The 26,619-nt window shown below is 40.8% G+C and overlaps 1 protein-coding gene across 9 annotated transcripts in view; it reads left to right on the forward strand.

Moving 5' to 3' along the window:
- LRRC7 (leucine rich repeat containing 7) overlaps positions 1–26,619 on the forward strand; it is a 176,091-nt gene that overhangs the window by 124,989 nt on the left and 24,483 nt on the right. For 8 of the 9 annotated variants that reach the window (XR_012776653.1, XR_012776654.1, XM_075508974.1 and 5 more), the window contains 6 exons: positions 8,588–8,657; positions 10,655–10,754; positions 11,493–11,617; positions 16,752–16,952; positions 25,395–25,506; positions 25,732–25,912. Coding sequence is in view for 7 of the 9 variants with exons in the window: in XM_075508974.1 (XP_075365089.1) it covers positions 8,588–8,657; positions 10,655–10,754; positions 11,493–11,617; positions 16,752–16,952; positions 25,395–25,506; positions 25,732–25,912 (789 nt within the window). In the remaining 2 variants the exon portion in view is untranslated. Of the gene's footprint in view, positions 1–3,966; positions 4,027–8,587; positions 8,658–10,654; positions 10,755–11,492; positions 11,618–16,751; positions 16,953–25,394; positions 25,507–25,731; positions 25,913–26,619 lie in introns of those variants that run through there. The other variant, XM_075508980.1, reaches the window with a different exon arrangement.

A 26,619-nucleotide genomic window follows, 5' to 3' on the forward strand; every position in this document is an offset into this window, starting at 1 on the left:
CTGTCAGCAGTTTCATTGTTGAAATTAAGGTTGACCATAAAGTATAAAATGAAGTAATGTAGAAATCCCTGTAATACATTTGTTTAAAATTATTCACTTAATTCTGTTAGATGATTTTCTGCATTGCAATTGTGTATCATAAAATACGTTATGTATGGACCAGAACGTAAAGTTAAACTTAACTCCAGTTTGTGTTGAAACTGTCCAAGTCCCAGAATCAAATCTTGGGTCTCTTGATTTTGGGTTTCAGATTCCAGTGCTTTCCCAGGGCCAGGAGTACTCTCCCGTCAGTATGTCACCACAGCAGTGTACGTTTGTGCTGTTATCGGTACAGCTAGAGTCTGAAACTGGATTTCAGGCAACACTTTGAACACCCTCAGGCTGGCATTCTTGCCAACAAAGGCAGTCCAGCTTCCCCTCACTGTTCCTGCATCCATATACCCTGTCCTGTCCCAGTGCCACTTTGTCCAGGCGTATGGCGATCTTGAATACGTAAGTGATATAGACGAAAGCAGCCTATCAGAAATACGGTGAATTTTCAGATGGACGTTTCCCGTGGCTGGCCCACCTTGTGCTGCAGAGCCAGCTGTAGTGACGTGCAGGAGGAGGCACGGAGCAGGCATAGGAGTGGGGAGGCAACCGGACAGTGCTGGTTCGGGGCCTCTTGGGAGTCCAAGGAGCTGCAACTGCAGGGTGCCTTCCCTGGCACATTAAACCAATCTGAGCTGGATCACGCTATTTGCCCTCTTTTCAAAGCTGTAGTTGTGCCATGAGTGTGCGTTGAGGAAGCAGAAAACTAGTCTTTTTTTTTTTTTCTTTCCTTTTTTTGCCAAGTTACTTTTCAGCCGGCTCAGCTGCTGATTTCAGGCATGTGACTTCATGTGTAATTACTGATTATGAGTGCTATTGCTGGGGTGAGAGAGGGAGGAGGTGGCTCACTGCTGGACGGAGGCAGTGGAGGTGGTAAGAGCAGGCAAGGTTTCCCGACCAAGCTGACCTGACATGGTTGCTGGATGCCATCAGAACAGCAGTCCTGCCCCACCTTCCTTTTTCCCCAGCTGCCCAGGTATAAGAGAGGATTGGGATTTCCATTGTGGAGGAAGGTAATTATGGACTAGCATCCCAATGGTGTGATGTTCCTTGGGGTGGAATGTGTCAGCTGCTGTGCTTCCCACTCCCTTCAGTGCTGGCTGGTAGCCCTGCATCTGCCCTTATGCTTGCTCAGGGCTCACTGGAGAAGTCACTGAGCTGATTTCTCTCACTGAAAATGGAAGAAGCTATCGTTCTTCTTGTTGTGTTCATTTTATGACACTCCTCACGGTCCATTTCCTCACCATGAAGTCTGGCAAACACCAAAGGCAGTTAAAGGTAAACAGTGGCTGTGCACCAAAGGAGGTGTGAGGAGGGCAGGAGAACGGGACCTTTGCCTGTGGCGGTGGGAAGCTGTTCTCTCAAGTCCACCTGAAAGACTGCACAGTGAGTTGTAAGCATTGTAGAACTAGTGGGAGAGCACAGTCTAGACTAGGAGAGATAGGAACTGACTCAGACCATAGACCTTCAACCTTTAAACCTGGTTGAATTGTCTCCTGTACTTTTCTTGAGGGGTCTGGGGAGTAAATTTTTCCTCCTTTGTTGATATCAGTTCCGGCTGAGGTTAAATGTTGCCCTGCTGAGACATTGTGATAATGCTTTTGTTATGGAACCTCCCACCTTAATGAAACTAAAAAGTTTCTACGTTTTGGCACCAAAGAGTTCAGACAAAGTTCAGATACCATCTTAATGTTGATTTTTTTTTTTTTTTTTTTTTTTACTTTTCTGTTTTCCCATTTTTGCATTCATATTAACATTAAGGCAATATCCATTCTTTCTTTGAATGAGTCCACATGTACATGTTAATACGGAGTGTACCTGGGCTCCACTTGTTGCTAGGATCCTTTCCATGTTACCACAACAGTTTTGCCCCTCTACTCTTCCTGCTTCAGATATGACAGAGAAGGTAGAGCACACCAGCTCTTTTCCTGGATACCCTTTCGAGCCATTGGAAGAAGAGACACAGACACGCAAGCAGAGCAGAAGGGCGATTCTAGAGCCAAGGTGTCAGTGCATGTGCTTCACCCTACGGTGGTGGGCTCCTGGGTCCTGGGATGTGGGTCAGCCTTTTCCCTCTCAGCCTGTTACGCGACCTGCAGAGCCCTGGCCTCTGTGGGCTCCGCTGCTGAGGCAGACCCATTCACACCAAACACTGCTGATGCAGCCTTTTTGGCATGAAAGCTCCAACCTCTGCACAAATCTTCTGAAGAGCAGGTGTTACTCCCTGTACTATAGAACAGATGGGGACGGACTCTGCATATGATTGCATATTCTTTCAGAATTTATCTGGTCAGTCCTTGATGACTTTCTCCTCCTGACACCAGAGAGGATTTCATGTCCATTCTGGCAGGTGTCCTGTTGCTCATGCATCTTTGCATGTTATTTTCCTTGCAGAGGGAACAGACTCCGTCGCCATGACTGTCAATCCATGCTGATTATCATGGATGTATAGTTTTACAAAGGGAACAGAGTCTTCCAATGGGGATCTGTCCACCACAGGTTCACCCCAGTGAATGACACCTCAGGGTCATCTCCTTCTACTTTGTCACATGCCAAATTTCACCTCCAGTGTCTGCAACTGTGACTGCAAATGGTGCACTTGTGTATCCGTTAGCCTCTTACGTCATTGCCTTTATCCCAGTGACTTTCTCTGCTAGTAGCTGGGCTACTCAAGCGTTTATTGAGAGATGCCCTTTTGCCACCAGAAATGTTCATTCTGGACATGTTCCTCATGGCATGGGGAGTGCACTCTGGCTCAAGGCATGTAGAATACAGAGATATTGGTGGCTTTGAACTTGCCTTGCCAGAGTGCATGGAAAATTTGCAGTCTGCTCTCTGAATGGTCATGCACGCGTGGAGGGACGGACAACTGTGGTGTAGCATGTAAAGAGGAAAAGAGGAGGTCTCCCTCTTTGCATTATCTGGAGCTTGGGTATGAAAGTCAAACATTTTGGGAGATTTGGTCTAAAATCCAGATTGGATGTCTTTCAGGAAGGAGGCAAACCTGACATAGACCTCTTTGACACTCAGGCTAATGGGAATCTCAAATTTTTGTGAGTTGACGCATTTTGCTCAAAGGTGGGTCAGTGTTTGGAGTCCCTCTCTAGTGCATTTTTAATACTGTGATTTCAGCTACCACAGGCTTTCACTCTTGTTCCATGTCTCCTGAAGGCCCTCATCGCTGTAAGATGGACCTTGCTGATTGACCAGAAGCTGGTTTAGTTCCAGGACTTTCTTCAAATATTCATGTTAAATTCCATTTTAACCAGGGAATTAGACTCCAGCTTTTCTTTCCCATGCCATACACTCTAAGACTATATACTTCTCATCCCCATAGTTGGGAGTCCTCTCTCCTTTTATCTTTACAGGTCCAAACCTTTTCAGCCCTGTTACAGGTTCTTCATCCCTGGGAAATGCAGTATTTGGTTGTCTCTACACAATAAAAGGCAATGATGGGTTGAATCCTGACTTGCTATCCGATTGCAAAGGTGGAGTCTAATGAGGGCTAGTGTGCATCTGACCTGAGCTTAGGTGGCTTCACCCTCTGCAGTCAGGACAATTTTGATTCCGGATACTTGCAATGCGGCTACCTGGAGATTCATCCTTGCCTTTGCCAGGCATAACGCTGTCTCCAGTGCTTCAAGAACCAATGCAGCATTTGATAAAGTAGTTGTGCAATTACTACTTGCATGAAAGATACTGAGACCTCCACCACGTAATGAGTCATTGGGGGTAGCTGCTTGGATTCGGTCACTGTTGAGAGTGCACATGGGATTCATTCAAAGAAAAAAAGATGTCTTACCAGTAACCGGTGTTCTTCACAATGTGTAGTCCACATATACATTTGTCTTCCATCTGCTTCTCCTCTCTCCTCAGAGTCCTTCCAGGTATGAGTCCTGTGATTGAGAGGTAGAATTGTTAGAATGTACATTTGGGCTACACTTCTCAAAGAGCATCGGTTACTGGTAAGTAACCTTTCTTTTAGTTTTAGATTGTTCTTAAAGAAGAGCTGAAAGAATCATCACCTTTCTGTATTTGGACTGCTTCTGCTTCTGTCCTGGGGTCAGAACTCAATTACTGCTCTGAATCTCACCCACAGAAGTTAGATGAAAAAAAGTCCCAAGGTTACATGATCCATTAAAAAAAAAAAGACTGTTCCCTGGTGTACCTTTTCTTTTTCTGTTTAGTTATTTAATTATGCAATATTCCTCATTGCCAAAGAGGTAATTACTTCTGGCCATGTATATCCACAAGTGGTTTTGTGAACAGGATGTTGATGGGTTAATGTGAATCATGTTCTTTTAAACTTTCACACTCTGAAAACCCTCTTATTATCAATTTGCTGAGAGTTACCTTGGAGAACTGTCACAAATAGCAACTGTCTTGGGCTTGACCGACTGACTGGTAACTCTGCTTGTTATGATTAACTTTCAACATGTTTTGACATAAATGTTTCATGTTTGGGTTATTATTTGAAAATTCTTTCTGATTGTCACCAAAGTATAATAAATGCATCGATGAATCTAGAAAGTATTCCCTAGGTGTTCGGTAAGCTCTTCGTACATTGTATTACTCAAACTAATAATCAGTGGAAACTCTTCCCATACTCTGAGCTTGCTTACTTGGGGCATAACAAAACCAAAATTTAGTGCCTGGTACAAACATGTAGTGGGTTATTTTACAAAACTATGAGAAAAACAATTATTATCAAGAAAGAAAAGTTAAAATTATGTCTGTCAGTAGGCTTACAATAAAAGCAAAGACTACCTTCACCCCATAAGACCCCTCAAATATCAACATTTGATATTTTTTATATTTAAACAGTATCAATGACATCTTCTTTGCTCTTCTTGTGTTCCATGAATAATATTCATTAGCCTACTCTTAAAGTATTTAGCCCTTAAGAACTTAACAAATTGCACAAAAGAAGTGATCTAGGATTAATAAAGGAAGGAATTATTCTGAAGTCCTCACCCCAGAATGGCGTAACACACTGACAAGTAGCTTCTTTGAGGTTGTGAAGTCATATGGTACAACCGTTTAATGTTTAGGGGTGTCATTTCAAAATGTGTGCTGGTTTTGGTTTAGTTTGTTTTTATTCACCTGAGGAACTTCAGAGGAAATTTATTCTCCTTTTTTTCTCATAAGAAGACGCTTTCTATGTGAAAATTAAACACTATAAAAAGAACATACACGTTTCATGCCTTTCCAAACTGTTACTGCGGATAGTTGTTTTCCTGAAAAATCAGTTGGTGCTTCAGGTTTTACCTTAAAAGAAAAATTTTTATTAATAACTTTTAAACTTTTACATTTACCAATGGCATACATGATTTTACCTGTTTAACCTAATTAATATGAATACAGATAATCTCCATAGCACTAAGAGATTTTTTTAATTTGGCTATCGCATTTTCAGCTCTCTTTACAAATCAGTTTAAGAGATTGCAAATTGAAGTTGTTAGTGCTTAAAAAAAGGCACAGGCATGAAGCTGTTGCTCACGCAGGAAAGCGTGCACAGCGGGTGGCTGCCCAGTGGTAGCACTAGTGTGATTGTTCGGGAGGTTCAGAGAGGCTGTTTTCCCACAGGCTTCATGGCTCTGGATGCCATTCGGCCGACACCTGAAGGAATGGGCGCAGGGTCTGTGGCCGTATTTCCATTAGTCCTGTTCCCGGTCCGGACTGCGGGGCTACAGTTGCTCTGGAACAGTCAGACAGCACCTTCCAGCAGAGAAGGGGCCTCAGGCAAAGGTTATTTATTCAGGCTGAGTAAAATACCATCCATAGTAAGAATAAGTCATTTTGGTACAGCACGGTTTGTCTTTCAATTGTAAGTTAATTTAATTTGGCCATCTTCTTAATTAACTATCTGTGCACCACTTAAAGTTTCATCTAATATTGTGGATATATTTTCCCTTAGATTTATAAAAACAATTACGTATGTAATTTTCCAAACTGTCTAGTGAGAAGTTTCAGCATTTAAGCATAAAAGAAAAGCTCTTTTTTGAATAGCACAGCCATAAACTTCACATTTCTTTGTACTCATATCTGATTGCAGTCATGTATTAGATCAATGGAAGCAGTGCAGATAATCACTTTTTTCAATTACTGATGAGCAGTTTTCTCTTCAGAGGAGGCCAAATCCTTTACTGAGGATGATGTGAGTTAGCTCTTTGAAACAGGCAGAGTTATGCTGATTTATATCAAATGGGATCTGGCCTGTAGTATGTAGAAAGTAATCAACCTACATCCATGCGTAATGAATATCTGAGAACCTTTGTAGCCGTAGTACGCCCTTATTTCAGGGTATGCTAAAGGAGTACCTGAGTATATATACTACTGTAGTATACGCTTATTTGAGGGTATGCTACAATAGTATATAAGTATATATACTTATATGTAGTATGTACAAGTACCCTTATATACCCTTATACCCTTATGTCACGTACTGCACTATTCCACACTGCAATATTCATTTTATGACAAGACAGGAATGAAAACTCCATTTCAGGTAGTTTAGGCACTCCTTACTTTCTTATGGCATTAATTCTAGGTTTAAACATGCACACACATGTAAAACTGCTCTAATCTATACAGGCATTTAATTGGAGATTGTCTCATAGCACACTATGTATGCATATGCATTCATGTCAATTTATTTCACTTTTATAGATAAGTCATTTTTAGTATAAGGTATTTTTATTAAAATCACAATCTTTAAAATGTGTTACTTGCAGTAAGTGCACACTGCTTTCTGAAATAACACGATTTTTAATGGTAATGACTTTGTGGCAAAAATACATCTAGAGTAATTCCAGAATCGTAGAATCACAGAATCGTATAGGTTGGAGAAGACCTTTAAGATCATCGAGTCCAACCGTAAACCTAACACTACCAAGCCCACCACTACACCATGTCCCTCAGCACCACATCTACACGGCTTTTCAATACCTCCAGGGATGGGGACTCCACCACTTCCCTGGGCAGCCTGTTCCAGTGCCTGACAGCCCTTTCGGTGAAGAGATTTTTCCTAATATCCAGTCTAAACCTCCCCTGGCGCAACTTGAGGCCATTTCCTCTTGTCCTATCACTTGTTACCTGGGAGAAGAGACCGACCCCACCTCTCTACACCCTCCTTTCAGGCAGTTGTACAGAGCGATAAGGTCTCCCCTCAGCCTCCTTTTCTCCAGGCTGAACAACCCCAGGGCCCTCAGCCGCTCCCCATCAGCCTTGTGCTCCAGACCCTTCCCCAGCTCCGTTGCCCTTCTCTGGACACCTCCAGCCCCTCAATGTCTCTCTGGGAGTGAGGGGCCCAACACTGAACACAGCATTCGAGGTGCGGCCTCACCAGTGCCCAGTGCAGGGGCACGATCACTGCCCTGGTCCTGCTGGCCACACTATTGCTGACACAAATGGGTACACTTACAAAGCGCCGCATAGAAGCAATGGTGAAAAGCTTGTGAGGTGCTTATCTCCCAGAAATACAGATGGATTTTTAATATGAAGAAGACTGTAGGAATATTGTTGGCTATTTACTGGTAGAGGGACGAAGGATTCTCCTGATGATGCCGTGCAGGAGGAGTACCTGGCAGTGGATTGCCTCTCTCAGTCTGAGGTGTGAGTGAGCGTATCTGTAAGAGCCTTTCTTTCCACAGTATGGGGGTGTCTGACTCTCTCAGAAAAGGGCTTTTCCTCTTGTCTTTTTGGTAAATCACATTTAGCTTTTGTCTTTGTAGACAGTCCTTTGGTCGGTCCATTTCTTCCTACAGTCCTCCAGCTCCTTACCCTTCTGTAACACAGAGATGGGAGAATATCAGTATGTGGGTAGGACAGCCCTCTCGCGTTGGTACAGACCGAAAAGTAAAAATTATATGTTCAGAATTAGTGGGAAAAACATGAATGAAGTTTCCACAAGTATCTAGTCATTGTTTCCCCATTCCCACGTTCAGATCACTTTTAGGAAATGTGTTTACATGTATGATTAAAATGCTAATTTTTTTACTGTTTAATTTAATTTTGTCCTTTAGGTTCACTATGAATATTTATATTATTTTAATCTTTATCCTAACATTTCTGCAAAAATAAATTTTCAATAATATTAGAGTATTTCTGTTCCAAAACTTAAATGTCCAATAAAAGGATTTCTGTTAGCCACACTGAAAACTGTTAGGTCTTTCCTCTAAGTCTCCCTGGGACCAAGATTTTTTTCAGTTTACTGTGTTACAAGCTGTAGCTTTGGTTACATTATAGCCAAGGCAAAATATCGGTATCTCCTTAGTACCTTCAGGGTATGATGTCAGTAGCTTTAGATTCCAAATGTCACTCTTAATGTGGAATGCCCGTAATAAAATATTATATTTTAGTAAAAGGTGAGAGAAAATAAAGATATGAAATTATAGCAATTTCAGTATGATCAAGATAAACATGCTACATACAAATCTTTAACAGAAACTATTGTGAAAATGAAGGATTCATGTTGTTCCAATATTATCATTTACAGACTGAAGAATTTACCATTCACTTTTACTAAACTTAAAGAACTTGCAGCTTTGTGGCTTTCTGACAACCAGGTAATGACTTTCAACGTTCATATTTCTTTAGTAACTAGGGGTCTTAGCAAGGGCTGTAAATGAAACCTATAATTTAATACATGATTGTAGTAGAATTACAGAAGTGTTTGCTCCCGGTCCAGCTTTATACTTTCATATCAAGGTATAGATTCTTCTGGCTGTCATTTATTAACTTGGAAAGATCACCTTTGCACGATTTATTACTTGTATCTAGCTAAGCTTCTATATCCTTACAAAAGTAGTAAATAAAGGCCAAAAGTATCAAGGAATAATTTGTAAATAGAAATTGAAGAGGTAAGACTTCGTTATCAAACTTGTTATTAGTTTTTCCCATCCTTTACTCCATCTGTGCCTCTGTTCTTGTCGTCTTCCTTTTCCCTTTTCCTGTCCGTGCTTCCATTCCTGCATATTTTAAACTCCATTAAAGTCAGCAGGAGTTTAAACATGTAAAAGGTGCACAAGAACTCTTAGTCTTGTTTCGGAGAAAACTCTCATTTAAGTTCCTTTTAAATTTAAGTATGTCTGTCTTTGTTCCAAGGGTTTTGGTTTCACTACTATATATTCTTTCAGGGTTCTATTTTAAAACAAATTATGTAACATGAACACTGAGAAACGTAACAGTTCAGCCAGCACCTGAGCACGAAAATAAATCTCCATCCTTTCCAGGATTGGTGGATAGAATAATTTTGCACTTCCGTAATTCAACTCTAAATGGAGAAAAACTCAATTTGTACAATGTTAGAAATGTTCGACATACCTAACAGTTTTTAATAATCTCAATAAATTCTCATAATCTCCTCGTTCTCACTTTGCAATAATGCCCATGGTCAGATATTATACCTCTTTAACTGAAGTTGATGAGGATAATTCTTCAGGGGCCAATTATCGTGCTACTGGAAATTAATCCATCCTTTTATCCGTATGAAAAAGCCACAGGGACCCAGGTCCTGCAGCTGCCTGTGTGCGTACGCCTGTGCTGGGCACTGCTGGCTGCAGACCCGCTCAGAGCAGAGCCCGTGCCTGGCCACGGGGCACGGCCCAGTAGACGGGGTCATTTCTTTGTCAGATGTCAGACGAAACTCCCGGCCAGCGTGTACCGTTCGGCCGTGCCCTCAAATCATAGCAAAGCCAAACGCACCGCAGTCAGTAGATTTACACTGGTACATGCTTATTGCACTGCGCCTTAAAGGTACTTTTTACTTTTATAGCTAAGCAAAAAATTTTAAAGCTGAAGGGGGGGGGAGACTAAGTGGGAGGGATAATAGAAAACGATGAGTAAATTTTAATGAGGATTCTTCATGAGGTTAAATGAGGATTCTTGTTTTTTCACTCTAATTTCCATTAAAAATATAACATTGCATGACTCCTCAGCCCAGCCACAGAACATACACTTCCTTTTAAATATACAATATTTTTTAAGCATTGTGACTTTTCTACGGAATAGCATAGATTAATTTCTATTCTATGAACTATGACAGTCACTCCTAGATGCTACTACGTTAGAGCAAAGCAATAATAAAAAATAATCAACTGAAGTAAAACAACGGTAACATCTGAATATTCAGAGTACCTCCATGTAAATTCTCTGGTATCTTGCACCGGGTTTACCCTCAGATGAACTAATAACTATTGTGAATTTAGTCCTCGTTAGCCCTAGCTTAAAATAGATCACAGCCATAATGTGGGTGTTTTAACTGTGTAGTTGCAGCTCTGTTCTGCTGATCCTTTAGCTTCCTCACTGGTATGACTCTGAACATGCAGTCAGTATTTCTGATATTTAGTGTTCTTCTGTTGATCCTAGCAGGAATTACTGAAGTGAGGAATGGGAGAGGAGGCATTTCCACCAGATTAAGACTTGTTTTAGTCCGTAGAGAAGTTTATTTTTGTACAGAATTTTAGTTCATCTTGTATTTTCTATTTATCAGATGCTAAAATCCCATCTCAGTTAACACACATGCTCGGAGTTAACAGTTCTTTGTTTTGCCTTCCCTGTACAGTCCAAGGCTCTCATTCCACTGCAAACTGAGGCTCACCCAGAAACAAAGCAGAGAGTACTGACTAACTACATGTTTCCCCAGCAACCCCGCGGTGATGAAGGTAAAACGCCATCAGCAGTTCCTACAGAGCAGGAGCAGTGCTTGTTCAGACAGGGGAGAAAAACACAGAGGGAGGGAGAGGAAGGAGTTTCAGACGTGGTTCTGTGTGCGAGTGTCTCTTCTGACACATAAAGCCAGTGGTGCACACATAGCAGTCTATATTTTGTCCTACACAAAGGAATCCTGTTTGCAGATCCGTTATTCTCAGGCCATCAGATTTACATCATCTTAAACACTTTTTTATTTTCAGAAGAATGGCCTTGAATAAACAATTTGAACCTGGGAATTGAGTGTGCATGGGACAGAAATTCTAGGCTATGCCTTGCTGCCGTGTGGACAGGCTGTTGGCCAGAGCCAGCTCAACCTGCAGAGACACTGGACCCATCTGTGAGAGCTGGGGGGTGGGCCAGCTCCTGGACGTGGGGGGTTCAGAGCTCTGAGCCTGGCAGAACTGAGGGTTTGGCTCCTGACATACCTACGCTAAGTTAGAGGGTTTGCCCCTCAGCTCCAGATCTGCCCCCAAACCCTGTTGCTTCCCATCAGTCATTTCAGTTTTAGTATGAAACTGTCTGTAATGGTTTGTCAGTTACTACTCTCGTTGCCCCCCTCAACAGTTTTGAAAGAATAACCCAAGATTACAGGATCGACTACGAACATGTCTTTTTAGATCATTTCCAATCTTCTGTTGGGTGCACTAATGACTTGTTCTTCCGCATTACTGTTTACAATTTAACTGTAGATTTCCAGTCAGACAGTGATAGTTTTAACCCTACTTTATGGGAGGAGCAGAGACAGCAACGTATGACTGTTGCCTTTGAATTTGAAGAAAAAAAGGAAGAGGAGGAAAACGCAGGGAAAGTTAAGGTAAGTTCTGTTTGATTTATTCTGGTATTCGCATATGATGGACAGGGTCCAATTTACAGATCTTGAGTTGAACCATTTTTGTGTTCTAAATACCCAGAAAATACTTGGCACCATGTTTCAAGTACAGCAGTTGAGGAAGAACAGCACATCTGTTCTCCCTGAAGTACACATCACCAATTTCTGCTTTTGCTGTTGTTGTCTAGACAGCAAAACTTTGGTTTTGTAAGTCATTTCAGGCCCATAACCCTAATGGCGGGTTCCTAATGTGACAGATGTTTTGTCATGAAGACAAAATTAACACAAAATGTTGGGAGACTTAGAATTAATGTCCAACCACCTAGTTCTTTAGAAATATTTAGATCACATAGGGGATTTCATATTCCTCTCAAAGTGGATGTCGACGAGAGCTTTGCAACTTCATGGAGTTACACAGGAACGTGCAGTGGAGAGGGTATCTCTCATCGATTTTGTAACCTACCAAAAATGAAGATCAAACCATGAAAATCCTCCCCCATTGATCTGAAATTAATATAATGCCAGAGTTTTCAATTGAGCCTTTAATCAGTTACATTGTTAGAAGGATATTGTCAGGACCATCTACATTTCAATGGCATCAAAATTTCTATTTCTTGAATAATATAAAGGAATTACCCCGATCAAACACTTAAACACTGCAAATTTTTAACTGCGGTAGGATAGCCAACATAAAATGTATTGCCAGAGACCAAAATCATATGAGGAGATTTAAATCATATTTTAATTTTAAAATTCATACTATTATTAATAGCTATTTAACATGCCATTTAGATCTTCTTGGAAGTTTTGGATTTTTCTTTTTAATATTTTTACCAATTAGCTATTTTCATCTAACTCTTGTAACCAGACATAATGGACTCTGCTGCTTTAGTAAAACAGAAAATGAAGTCAAAAAGCAGCCTTTGCCTCACAATGAATAGATTAAACTGAAATTTTACCCCAGCTGAACTGCAGATTTATGGGTCATATATGGAAAGCAGAGCATCTTTACATTATTCCACCACTTCTTATCAGAATTTTCACTGTGGGTAATATGGCTGTCCAAACGTGCAAAACAATTGAAATATTAACGGAGAAAGAGATATCAATTTCTAAGTTCGTAGGATTTAATTGTATTGTTATTTGCAAGCATTATTTTAAATCTTGAAATGGAATATATGAATTCTATCACTTAGATAGCCATTTTGTTTTTAATACATTTCAGAACACTATGAATGACTGAAACAAACGTTTCCTTTGAGTAAACTGTTCTTGTAGAAAAAATACATCCTTCATCCACTGCGTGCTGTTCCTGGACTTCAGTTCAGATGCTGCCATCTGCTGTATGGCAGCCGGGGAGGCAAACACAGCCGAGACACAGTACCACATTTGCAGGTTTCCTAGAAACAGCACTTAACAAAAATAGCTGGCCTGTGCCCGTGCCGTGAGCAGGCGTCTCTGCGTGGCGTGACCCCGGGCCCGGGCGCGCCGCCCCAGAGCTGTTCAGGATGCAGCGGATGCTCTGGTTGCGGTGCTTTTACCTGGGCTGTTTGCGCGTCCCTGGCAGCTGCTCCAGAGCCACGGTCTGTGGAGCAGAGCTTGCGTTCCCAGAGGCGTGCGTTGCTCGGCTGCGGTCGCGGCCCCGCTGCAGCAGAACACGAGAAGGGCAGCCTGCGGCCAGTCGTGCTGCCAGCGGCAGGAGTGGTTTGTACCGTGGGGGTGATCCGTGTCCCACAGGGCTGCACCTCTCCGTAACGTTTTGGCTTGGCCATCCGAAGGTCAAGACAGTCTTCATCCTTTGTATCACAAACAACAGTATTAGTTGTGGAAGAGTCCAACACTAAAATACATTTCCTGGAGTTCTTTCTTACCTGTTCTCCCTCTCATCCATAGAGAGTGGGTATAAACCGATGTTGTAGTACATGAGTCTGTTTCTGCATGAAATTCCTCTGTTCCCATATACAATCCAATGTTCCTCTCCTCCATAATGATCCTAACGTCTTCTCATCAGACCAAAACACTAAATTTTGCAGCTGATGCCATAGTTACTGCTTATATAGAGAAGAATTGTTAAGTGAAAAGCTGAGCAGGGAGCTAGGAGCTGATCAGATATTTCCTCCCATCTGTGTACCTTGAAGAGAGCATCTCTCCTCTCTCATATCTCACTGTGTGTGCACCAGATACCCCTAAATACCTGTAGTTTGTAAAAGCTGGAAGTAGAGAAATAATACTGTTCAAACTTGGGAAATCTTGCCAGGCTGTGAAAGGAAAAGATTTCCCACTGAAGGTGTGTGGGTTTTTTCCCTATCATGGAAAACAGCCTTTTTGCCCAAGCCATGAAAAAATGAGCTCAAATGCCATTACTATTAATAAGATAGAAATGCTTATTTGCATCCTTCTGGTATGTCTGTGCTCTTTCCCAGTGATGCCAATTCATCTCTCTCTAGGACTGACCATTAAAGTGTCGTAAGGAGTTATTTGACTGAGCTGTTCACCAGCCTGTGTTTAGATGCATGCGTGTGAACTAAAAGCTAATTGCTGGAACCTTTTGAGAACGGAGTGTGTGTCACTCCATCCAGGTGTTGCGGTAGCTCTTAGGGAGGCTTTAACATGTGTGGTTTTAGCAGTTTCACCAGGCCTTTATGGGATAAATTTGAAGGTTAACTTAAATTATCAATAGGCAGTAACCACAAACATTGGTAGCGTTTTCTAAAAGCATACAAAGTTTTTGCTTTTTATCTTTCATAGTTAAAACTGAACTCTCAGCCACTATATGTTAAAATAGGTTTGGTAATTGAAATTGTTCAATAACTTTGTCCATCAAGAATTTTGAACTTCAGAAATTCTTTTTTCAGGGTCACGCTACTTTTGATGTAGCATTTAACATGCAAGAATTGTATCGACAGGGAGTACAGATTTCCTCTGTAATGATAAGTCTAATCAGTGATGAAAATATCTGCATTCTAGTGGATAGCACCTACCACAGCTGCCAGTATTTTTACTGTTTAATATTAATGCTCACAGTGATATGAAACTCTTGCTGAAATCCCTGTCTACGAGTTGTCTATCTCATGGAAGTCTTTTGGTTAATTTTTCCCTGACTACTACTTACTGAGGATTTGCTCTGTGACTTGACTTTTAGCTATGTTTGTCTGTAGACCTGACACTTAAATCGTGGTCTGAATTTTGTGAAAAAGCAATTGCCTAATTAGGCCACATCTAAATATGATTTCTTTCAACCGTAAATCAACCAGAGCTTTAGTAATGCTTTACAGACTTAATTTATTTTTTCTGTTGAAATTCTTTATTAGCACATGACATCATAGTCATACATTTTAATGTTTTATGTTAAAGTCATGTCAGAATCTATTATCCGTAATGTTTATTCTATTGTGGTTCAGAATAGTATGCTAGTATTTCATATAGTTTTATTTTCCAAATCGATCATGCTTTTGCTTCTAAAATATTCCTATCAACAGACCATATTCATTGGAGTCCAAGATTACGTTTTTCCTACTCGTTAGGAATTTAAAATCCAACAGCTATAATCGTGAGCGATTAAAAGTAAGCTCTCTTTGCTTGCCTCACGTAGACAATGAGATAGAAGCTTCTTTGTGGTAAATGCTTCCAAACACTTATCACATGGTAAATGCGGAGTAATTTCAAATTTCAGTTTCACAATTGGGAACAGTTATCCCGACACGCGCAGCTTGCACTGGGAGCTGTAATTTTACTCCATTGAAGGATTTTATTGCATTTCCACCCCAATTTCAGGCCCAAAGAGAGCGGCAGGCTCAGCCAGCACCTTCTGCATTTCAGCTGGCTGCGTCTGGTGATGGTTACGTGCGCTCAGCAGCGGGCTCGCCGCGCCGCAGGGTGTGCTCTCCGGTTCAGCGTGTGAATCCCAAGTTTGGTGCTTAAGCCACAACCATCTCGCACAGCGCGGACAAAGGCGGTGGAGATAGGGCAGGTTTGCAGCGTGAAGGACGGAGCGGGGAGGGCAGGAGATGCTCTGTGGAGGAGAGGGCCCTGTGCTGAGAGGGAAGCATCTGCCGCAGGCGAGGCTCAAGGGACAGACCAGACCTACAGGCTGCCCACGCTCTCTGCACAGCCCAAGCAGCCTTGTGGAGGTCGTGCTTTGTTTGGATGTATGCTTCAGTTTCCTCAGCACCTCTTCCCATGATGTGTGTGATGTCCAGCAGACAAAATACGTCCGTAACACGGTGGGGGAGGTATAAGGAGAGGTCAGCATCACGTATGGCGTCTTTCCTGCCTGGATCATTCCTGACGTGGTCATTTGCTGCACCATCTCCTCAGAGCAATTTGCTGATAGGGTCACATCTTGCCAGATGACGGGGGGTGATGCCATCCATGAGCCTTCTCAGCCACTCTTCCCCTTGCACTCAAGCCTGAGATTTTGTAGAATTGTCTTCAAATCAGGATTGCTTTGGACTTGGGAAATACAATGTTTCTCTACTTCTGAGTGATAAAAATTATGAACTTAAAATGTGGAGTTTTCCAGACAATCTGTAGGTCTGTCAGTCAGTTAAAGTACTATTCAGTGTCACTTAGGGTGACTTTTCTGTAGTGGTTCTGTACTGTTTTCCTGTATTTTCTGTATAAGAAAAGAGTAGGATACACTTGAGTACGTGTACATACATTATACATCTCAAAGAGCAAATAGCTCCCAATAGATCAGATTCTGTTCTCAGCTGCCATAGATAATTCAGATTAATTCAGTACACCGAACATAGCTAAATTAATTCTGCATTTACACCAGTATTGTTTTGAAAAAGTGTGATTTAATATGTCAGTACTCTCAAGCAAAGTGTAGAATTAAAATACAATACTCTCACAGGGTAAAAGATAGGCTTACAGGGAACCATTCCCATCCATTATTTTATGTCACTGAAATTCCATTATAGGTTGACATAGTGTAACAGAGAGCAAATTTCAGTCCAAAAATCCATGAAGATAGCTATATGTAACACATTACCTCAAATAGATTAATTAAAAATTTGAGGAATTTGCACTTAGCTGTAGTACTGTAACCATGGTTTTAGTTTGCATGCTGTTTTCATTTTGTATTTGTGTTTTAATTCTTTTTATGAATGTTCAGGTTGAAATAAATCTAAAACGTTATCCCACTCCATACCCGGAGGATTTAAAGAATATGGTAAAATCAGTTCAAAATCTGGTGGGCAAAACAAGCCATGGAGTACGGCCTGAGAACTCAACACCAACTGCGAACAGTGAACAAACTGTGAAAGAAAAGTATGAGCACAAGTGGCCCATGGCACCAAAGGAGATTTCAGTGGAGGTAATGTAAAAGGATCGTTGTTCCTCTCAAGAGTTGGAGATGGGGTTTTAACATAACTCCATCAAATTATATTCTGCATCTGCTGTGAACTTCATACCTAATAGTTTCTTGTTTCATTCTGTGAAGTTAATTTAGTTTTATATTGAGTTGCTGTTTTTCCCAGTACTACTGCATTTATCAGACTGAATTTTTGGTTTTAAATCTACCTAGAGCTGAATTTTGGTATTAATATATACAAGCACTGTCCTAAATTTTAATGATATGAGAGACTTGCATATTAGCAGGAGAACGGACCTGATCACGATTTACATCTCAGACTTAAGCACGTGTATTTCTGCCTCAAATATGTTAATGAAAAATCAGTTTGTTCTGTCTGACCCTAGCATGCCATGAGGTTCTGCTGCTTCTATTCACATTACAGGTAGTAGCTAGCCAATTAACCATGTCAAAAGTTAATGAAGTCAGCAGGGGTGCTTCTTCGACTGCAGGGGACGTTAGATCAGGCACGCCCTGCATAGTGACTTACAATGAGTTGCAGAATCTAGCCCTTAGTATGTTCGCCAGGAGTGGATCAGTACGCATAGTAACGGTCTTCTATTCTAACCTGAGTACAGTCGCTGAAAGGTAAATTCCTGAATACTGCAGTCTTGTGCAAAGCTGTCACAAATAGCTGAAGCCTGATCTCAGAGGGCATCTCCTTGTTAACATTCACACTAATGACTTACTTCGTGCAGGCACAAATTACAAATCAGGGAAATCTCTTACCCTGGCAGTAGGTACTGACAGTTTATAAGCTTGGACAGATCTACAAGAATACCAGCATTCTTGAAAATCTTTATGAAGTCTTAATGTTCAAAAGAAATGAATGAGGAAAAAAATTATCACATTATCTTTTCACTCCTTTGTTATTTAAACATTATGATAAATTCATTGTCCTTGAAATATCCCTGTCTCTGGCTAGTCATGTATGCATGAATTTTTCTTCCTCACTTTTCCCATATCCTTAACACAGACCGGCTGTTCTTACATATTTAACAGTCACTGTAGCTGCTCTGTCAGTACTGTGTGGTTTTTTTACAGTTAAACAGTTTCATTTCTTAAAAGTAAAAGTTTTCTCTTAAGATGGCTTCAGAAGACTTTCTTCAAATCTAGGCACAGTTTCGATTAGTACTTCAAACTAAAATATTTACGTTAAATCATTCATGTTTTTATCTAAATCTGAAATCTTAAATTCCATCATTATTCCTTTTTACTCATTAAATTCTTTCTTACTGTGCAAATCTAGCCTTTGAACCAACTCAGGTCTTGTGGCATGAGTATTGGCATGTTCTGCTGTTGTTGCTGGATACATACAATTTATTTTGTGTCATCTAGCTTTTGAACTTGAATATTCTTAATAGCTTTCTGCGGGTTTTGACTATCCTTACTGTGAACACACACATACCTATCTGGAATTTGAATCAATGTTGTCTGACAAAGACGTTAGGTGTTGGTCTTGTGGCTGTGTCGGGTGATGCAGGCTTCAGAAGTAGGTGGCTGTACTGGTTTAGTTGCTGTTAAACTAAATGTTAAGTTGTTAAACTAAGATGTTAACATCCCAGGGAACTGAGCCACAGCAGAGAGTCCTGTGAGTATGCGGAGCCCAGTGAAGCCTCCATTATGGAGGTGTAGGGAAAGAGGAAATGGCAGCCACACCATAAAATACTACAGTGACTCTGAAATGCTTGTGTGGCCACATACTGTGTTCTAACGTAGAAAAAGATGAAGATAAATTTCATTCTTACGTTTCATTCTTTGGTAAAAATGCATTCACTTTTGCAACAGAAAAACAATCGTATCTAGTTTTTCTGTGGATGTACGTGAACTGTTAATTGCGTGACTATCACAAAAAGCATGCTATAAAAATAGTTGAATTGCTGAAGACCCTACAGTAATTCCTGAAGTGCAATTAAATAATGTGATTGCAATTTCCTAGTTAATTTTCTACCACAAGCAACTGATGTGAGTGCATGACTATTTCCATCACATCAGTGAAGATGTATTTTTCATCTTCTATTATTATAATAGTGGAGATGGTGGAACTTTTTCAGCTTTTCATTTCCCTAGTACTTCGTTGAGACTAGTAACACAACTATCTCGTCAACTAAAGAGAACAAAAAAAGTGTTCTTGTCATTCATACAAATAATGACACTGGGAAGATGTTATGGTTGTAAAGCAGGATGATGTATACATTTTCCTCTCTTTGGCTTCCTGCATGAAGATAAAGACGAGGTATGGGAAACTGCAGAAAAAGCGTGAATGATTTTGTGAATAATATTAGCATGATTTCAGTTGCAACACATTAAATAAAACATAATTAAGCTCCATTTGCTTTTCAGATAATTAGGCGACATCATCTCAAGCCTCAAGTTAAAATACAGTTTGAAAATGCAGGTGTGTTCTGATATAGATTTAGACTGAAGACAGTTTCTAATAACAAGGTAATTTAATTTCAGGTGCAATGCTCACTTTTTCATCTCAGAGGCCAGATAAGCTGGTTTCTTTTCTGATCTCTTTTGGGTTTTCTTGCAATTAATTTACACATGTCTCTTCACAAAACTGTTCCTAAATAATTAAAAAGAGCATCTGAAATGAGTAACGAGCTACATTTCAAATCCCCTGTATCATCCTCCACCTTCAGTTATAATAAGCAAACAATTTCTTAATTAATCATCAGTTAAAATAAACCTCTTCATTGTCCTAAGTCATTCTGAAAGATGTGCATTTTGGACAAAGAAGTCTGGGATAACTTAGTGCGTTGCGTAGCCTTTCCATGAGAAACAATGAGAAATACCATAAAACGGCAATTAAGAGCTTTATAGTTAATACTCTTGATATGTATGGATTGACAAACTGGAAATACTTCTCTATAACTCTCAGCTTTGGATTTAAAAAAGTCTCTTCTAGTCCAACCTGCAGCATTCCATCCTTTGTGTTAATTCCTAGCGGGTTTGTTAATACTGTGGAGAAAGGAGGGATTGTTATTCTTTGAGTGATCCGATGCAGATGCTAGTGCTAACAGCTAGAAAAATACCACCTCAGCTGGACTGGGTCTTCTGAGACCTTCATCTCATCTCATCTCATCTCAGTCAAAATGAGACCTCAGTCCTTTTAACTTCTGACTTTGTTACTGTGTGGGTTTGGGTTGGGGGGCTTTGGGTGGGTGGGGGTGCAGAAGAGTGTTCTTTTTGTTTTGTTTTGTTTTTAGTGAAGGTTTCAGAGACTGTCTTAAAAGATCATCTTGCCTTTCCAGGAAGACTTACACACTTTTATTTCCCCCAGGATGCCTGGCTTCAATTGATTCCGTTGATGTGTCTATTGTGGGAGCTGTTTTCCACTAATGAGATGCACAATGACAGTCTCTCCTGCTTGGGAGAGGAATATATGCTAAAGATTTTTGGTTTCTGTCTGCTTTAAGCCCCTACCTTGATAAGCTCTTTGCAACAGAATGACCTATATTTTACCAGGAGTCAGAAATATCTTCATTATAGAGGTTTTGCTTTCTCCATGGCACAAAAGATCTTTACTGAGGTTATGACCTTGGTGCCTTCTTGTCAAAGGAGAAAGGAGGTGATGATTTACTCAGCTGGAGGTCTGACTCACAAGAGACCTTTCTTCAGATAGGATGTCAAATGTCTTAAAGTTCATTTTGAGTTACTTTGACTTCTGCCTGACCTTATCTAAGTGTCTGGATTGGAGGGGCATTATTCAGGGCTGCCTCCAAGATAAATTCTACCTTCCATAAAATCAGTCCAAGACATCACTTGACGCCCTGAGGCTACTGCTCTGTCTGTCCCCACCTGCACGAGGACTCAGGGGGTGCAGTGTTACGGGTCTAGACATGGCACTCTGTACAAACTCGTATACACAGGGCATGTAGGCCTGGTTTATGTTTGATGGACCACGAAGTGGCTTTTTTGCAAAAGGCCTGAGATTCTCTCTATTGGCAGCAACCTCGGTGAGATGTATGCAATTGGGTGCATCGCCGTCTAGATAGAGGGCAACAGAAGCTTGTTTCCTGCAGAGGTGGGGGAGCACAGAGAGTGCAATTCACATTTCAGGGTGTTGTAACTCAGGGCGGTACTGAGACTTCTGTCCTCACACTGAAGACCACATACAGAGCTGGACAAGAGCCTCTCCATGGTTTATAACTGAGGATGGTGTTAGAAGGTCTCCTGTCCTCTGCAGTACATGAGTGACGACTGGTTGGCTAAGCATCTGCAGTTTATCTCTGCAGAATCCTGACCATGTCAGCTAACAGGCTTAGCCATATGAGATTAAACTACTGCAAATGGAAATTTTCATTCTAAAATACATCTTTGTAGACTGGGGATCTCTAACCTGGATTTCTTTGGTGGCAGGTAGTTCTGGTCAGTTCTTGGATGCATCTCCTTGGCTGTATTTCTGATCACCTGAGTAGGCAAGGTTAATGTGTGCGTTCTTCTAACTGCTTGCCGGTCCACCAGACTGCAAGGCAGAGACACGTGGCAGAAACGATCATTATGCCTTACCTGCAGATGACAACTTTTTTCCAGAATCTACTATGTCTTTCCATATGGAGTCCCAAAACCTACCTCTGCCCCAGTCTGTTCCTCATGTACTTATGTCTCCTTTTAAAGCTCCATCATATGTCTGAGATTGCCTGCTGGAGCTGAAAAGGTGAGAGCTCATTGCATCAGTGCCGTAACGTTGTGCTGGCTGCTGTATCACCTCTGCAGGTAGGAAGTGTGTCGGGGTTCCTTCATTCTCCCACTTTCAGATTCCATATCCACATTCAGTTTTCCTTCCACATTCAGTTTTCCTTCCACCAGTTCAGTTATATCTTGTATTAACATCCCATTTGGGACAACTTTCAGGTCTAATGGCTACTGAAGCTGGCCTTTCTGGAAGCTGCCACTGCAGCCAGAAGAGTGGGAGAGATTTAGGAGCAGGTGGAAGATCCTCCACTGCTTTCTTCTGGGATAATCCCATGTTTTGGGGTGACTCTCAGTGCATTCCTGGGTTGATGACTGAATTTTATTTAGATCAGTCTGATAACTGCTAGCTTAGACAGCAAAACATCCAGCACTGTGGCTGCCTTTCACATGCTGAGCTTCAGATAGGATTTGTTTTGTGGTTTTGTCAAGAGAAGACTATTTAGTGGGACTTTGAAACTATTGACATACAGGGCTGAGAGGTGGAAGTTCTGCCATTTTCTGTGCAGAGACTGTAATGTGTGTAAGTGGCTCGGCGAGGCTTTGTTACAGAACCGCACCACTAACTGTGATTCTCAGGAAAGATGCCTCTGACTCAGTTAGTCTTGCTTGTATCTAGGGATATTCTGATAGCTATCTGGTTGCGTTTGTTCCTACGCTTTCTGTGATCTCCTTTATTCTTTCATTAAAGTTTTAGTAAAATCTGGACGGAGTAACATTTGCCTTAATCTGTTTATTTCTTTGCTTCTCCATTTCTTTATAGCCAGCTTGTCATTCTGCAGATTGAACTAGCCTTCTCCAGCTTAGAAGTGCTGCCAACCCTCTACGTATATTTAGTTGCTCCTCCGGAATAGATCCGTCATTAATGGTCCCGCATTCCTCTGCCTTGTGCGTGCTGCGTCTGCCCAGAGCCCTGGTCTGCTCTATTTGGAGGCTTTATATTCTTTGCAAGCAGACTCTAAGAGTTAGATTATTTTAAAAATCCCATCATTCCAGATGATAATTTAATGTTCTTGTGTTGTCAGCATGAATAATTGGTGATATTTCTCTTTCCCAGTTACTTTAATGGTTTTTACCATGTATTTTCTCTTGGGAAACAGCTCACCGTATTTTTCTGTCCTTTACCTATATCTTTCTCTGTTTAGTCCTGAGGAATAATTTCTGACACAACACAATTGCATTTATCTCTTCCCTTAGTTCTTGCAATTGGTCCTATTAATAATGCTTTTTTTTTTTTCTGTTAGTGACCTTTTTGTTCTTGGGCTGGTAAGAAAAAAGGTCCTCTTAAACAGAGTAGAATTAAATTGAATATGGTTTTGGTTTTTTACAAAATATTTCACTTTCATGGCATACTCACAAATGCCAGACTAGTTCTTTCAAAAGTGTATTGATTTTTGTTGGAATAGCTGGACTAGGGGCTAAAAAGAAAAAAGAAAGAATATAACATAGAAAACTTCATAAAATCATGCACCTGAAATAAAAACCTGTGTTCATCATGATGTCAAAAATGGAACTGCTGGTTCTTCCTATCTTGCAGCAAGTAGTTTTATTTTAAGCTTATAACTTTCGGAAGTTTCATGGCACAATATTGGGATTCTAGGTTCAAGATAGAGAAAATAAAGAATTCCAAAAGAGTCACCTGTCTGATACAGACAACACTCATAAATCGACTCTGGAAATCCCAGACAGGAAGGAGAAAGAAGAGCATACGAAAAGCTCAGAGGTACAACAAGAAACTTAACATGCACCACGCTTAAAGGTGGAGAATTTCACACTCTGCGAATGTGGTGTGCTTTTTTTATTTCTCAGAAGATGGTTTTGCATAAGTTTGTTACTCTGCACTAGAAGATGATTGTGCTGCACTGGAAAAATGCTGTTGCACTGTTGTTAGCTTTAAGTTGTACGTACGTCACTACTGTTATGTAAGAAATACCATACACAACGAGGGAACTCTGCATGTGCAGGTAGTTTAAAGTCTTGAATCTATTACACCATGTAAGAATCAGTGTGTAGCTATATTTGCTTAAATGTTAGCACTGAGGGGGTTAATTAAACAGGCGGTGAAGATACCTGTTCTTTGCTGGTTTGGTATGGTTTTACCTCCAGTGGAACACCAAATGCAGAAGGATTAAAATATCTGTTGTGTAAATATAATTATATTCTTCAAGGATAAATCACATGGCAAATGCTTCTATAAATCTCTGTTTCCACTGTTACTACAAAAAGTAGTTAATGGAGAGTAAACCTCTGAAAGTTTTCTCCTTATTAGTAAAAGCAAGTACATGTTAAAAATAGTGTCGCATTTTACATTTTAATAATGTGGTTTTGGTTTTGGTACTCCATTTTAAATTATTTCTCTAAATATTACATCTCTTTCCTTTATTGACTTCACTCTGCAAAATCACTGGAGTACCTTTAACACCAAAATGTCAGGGTACAGAGAGCCTCATAGTGTCTCCAGTAGTGTAAATTCCCTCCTAAATATATTTCTCCTAACCATTTCCTTCCTCTTTTATACTACTAATTGTTGATTTTCTCCTAGTAGCTCTCCAAAACTTCCTCTTTTTTACTAGATACTCTCCTTCTCCAACTTCCATCCTCTACAAAATCACAACTCATCCTCTCACTTCCGAGATGATGCATGCTTGTCGTACCCCTCCCCACAAGGGGTTATACGATCTTGATTATACATCTCAATCTTGATTGGCATTGGCATATCATATGTACCAATCTTGATTGGCATTGGCACGGCTTTCCAGCATTGCCATGCCCATCTCCATCAGTTCCCTTTCCATCGCATTTCCCTGAGCCCCTGCACCAACACCCACAAAGTGGGTTTCCCATATTGCTCGCTCTTCCAGCTCCCTTTCCTTACATCCCCTCCTTACCAGCATAATTCCTCCAGAAAGTGTCATCCCCTACCCTGTCTCCCCAAGCCACCTATCTTCAGGTCAGGGTCTTTCTCATTTCTGAACTTTCTTCCAAGGGTAAGAAATGCCACGGATTCCCTGTTTGTGTCTTCATTCCCTTCTAGCCATCCTGTGAGCCTAATTTAAATGTCCTAATTTAAAATATCTCTTTCTAAGACTACATCTCACTTTCTTTCCACTTTTTAACTCATGTTATTTTCAGTATATATCCTGTTGCCGGCTAGAACAGCAAAACAGTTGTGCAGGGCAGCCTTTGAAGGTCAAGATTTGCTGAACTCTCAATGAGAAGTTTATGAAATCCAAATCGTTTTAAGTTAGAAAAAAAATCTTTAGAGACAAAGTCATTTTAATTAAATATAGCTATAGGGACAGTTGAATCTGTGGAATGATTTGTGCCACGAATAAATGAATGGGGAATACTTACTCCTGTAATAAGAAGTAATTGTTTATTCTAAATTTTTATTTATTTCTACTGGCAGCTTGCATTTTTGTGACCTTTACTTCATCAAAAATGTTTACATGGCCTTGACGTATCTTGGAAGTTCCATCTGTTTGGTCCACATTTTCAGAATGAACACATCACCATAATTTTTACAAGTATTTATGTAGGACCAATTAGAATTTTCAGCTGACAAATCAGCATGATTAGACACTACCCGTATGGTGGGGTTTTGGTGTGTTGTCACATTCATGAAAAGAAGGCTGTGAAATGTTTGTTCATTGCAGTTTGAAGTGGATTCTGTTTCCTATGTTTACTCTACATTATTATATTCCTCAGGATGCCTTTGGACATCCTGCCAGTGAGATGAGGATAGGGGAGCTTCGTCCTTCCATGCCAGAGACTCCATTGTACCCACCCAAACTTGTTCTTCTGGGTAAAGAGAAGAAAGGTACTAACTTGACTTACAACCTTTTAGATGAAAGCATATGTGATGTACACAGATAGACGCATTACGTAAGATGTTCTACACTTCACTCTGATTTTAAAACATATTACATGCATATTTGTGCACATGTAGATGTATATATCCATAGTATCAATTTATAAATGCATTTTTCTGGAGTTTAGTTTTCAAGTACCCCCTCCTGAAAACGTTTGCTGTGTTTTGTTTCAGAGTCGACAGATGAGTCTGAAGCAGATAAGATCCATTGTCTGAATAACAGCGTTTCCTCAGGCACTTACTCAGACTATTCCCCTTCCCAGGCTTCCTCAGGGTCCTCCAATGCGCATGTTAAAATGGGGTCCTTGCAGACAACGGCTAAAGAAGCAGTGAATAACTCTTTGTGGGGGAACAGGTGTGATCATCTTTCTTAACGCAGCTTCTGGTTGCCGTTCGTCTTATGTTGTCACTAGGCATTCAAAGCGACCGTGTGCTATCTGATAAGGCATTCCGTTAAAGAAATACAACCCAGTTTTGCAGAGGTGTACATAGCTATTCAAAGCCCAGGCTGTGCAGAGTTGGCCACCCGTTCATACTCTGTGAACGTCAGTAATTCTACAGCTGGTTTTTCAACTATGTGCTATAACCGTGCATTAAAAGCGCCTAGTAATTGAGCTGCAATTATTCTGCTCTGTGTGGTCCTGAGCTGCAGCTGGCTGTAGTTTAGCATGGATAGCAGAGTGCATGTCTCTCATATTATGGCTGTCCTGAGCCTCACTCTGCCCTGGACCTCCAAGAACAACACAGTTCTTTGAAAGTTGTAATTTGCACTGGCCACCAGCAACCTGAAAACACTCTCCTGCCATACCAGGAGCACCCTGCCCTGTCTCTTCCTGCCGTAAATCACCTGAAGTAGCTCCATCCTAAAGGTAGTTCCATCCACAGGCTCTTCCCCATTAAAGAGGGGCTGGAGCCTGCTCGCTGGAGATGCATAAAGTCTTGGTGGTGAGAACATGCACAAGCTGAATCTGGTATTTTTGTTTAAAAAAAGAATAATGTAAGTGTAAAAAATCTTCCCCTGCACTCACAGGAGATTATTTTTAAAGCGGGAAAATATGTTCA

The sequence above is a fragment of the Mycteria americana genome, chromosome 7, assembly GCF_035582795.1.
Source record: "Mycteria americana isolate JAX WOST 10 ecotype Jacksonville Zoo and Gardens chromosome 7, USCA_MyAme_1.0, whole genome shotgun sequence".
Lineage (NCBI taxonomy): Eukaryota > Metazoa > Chordata > Aves > Ciconiiformes > Ciconiidae > Mycteria > Mycteria americana.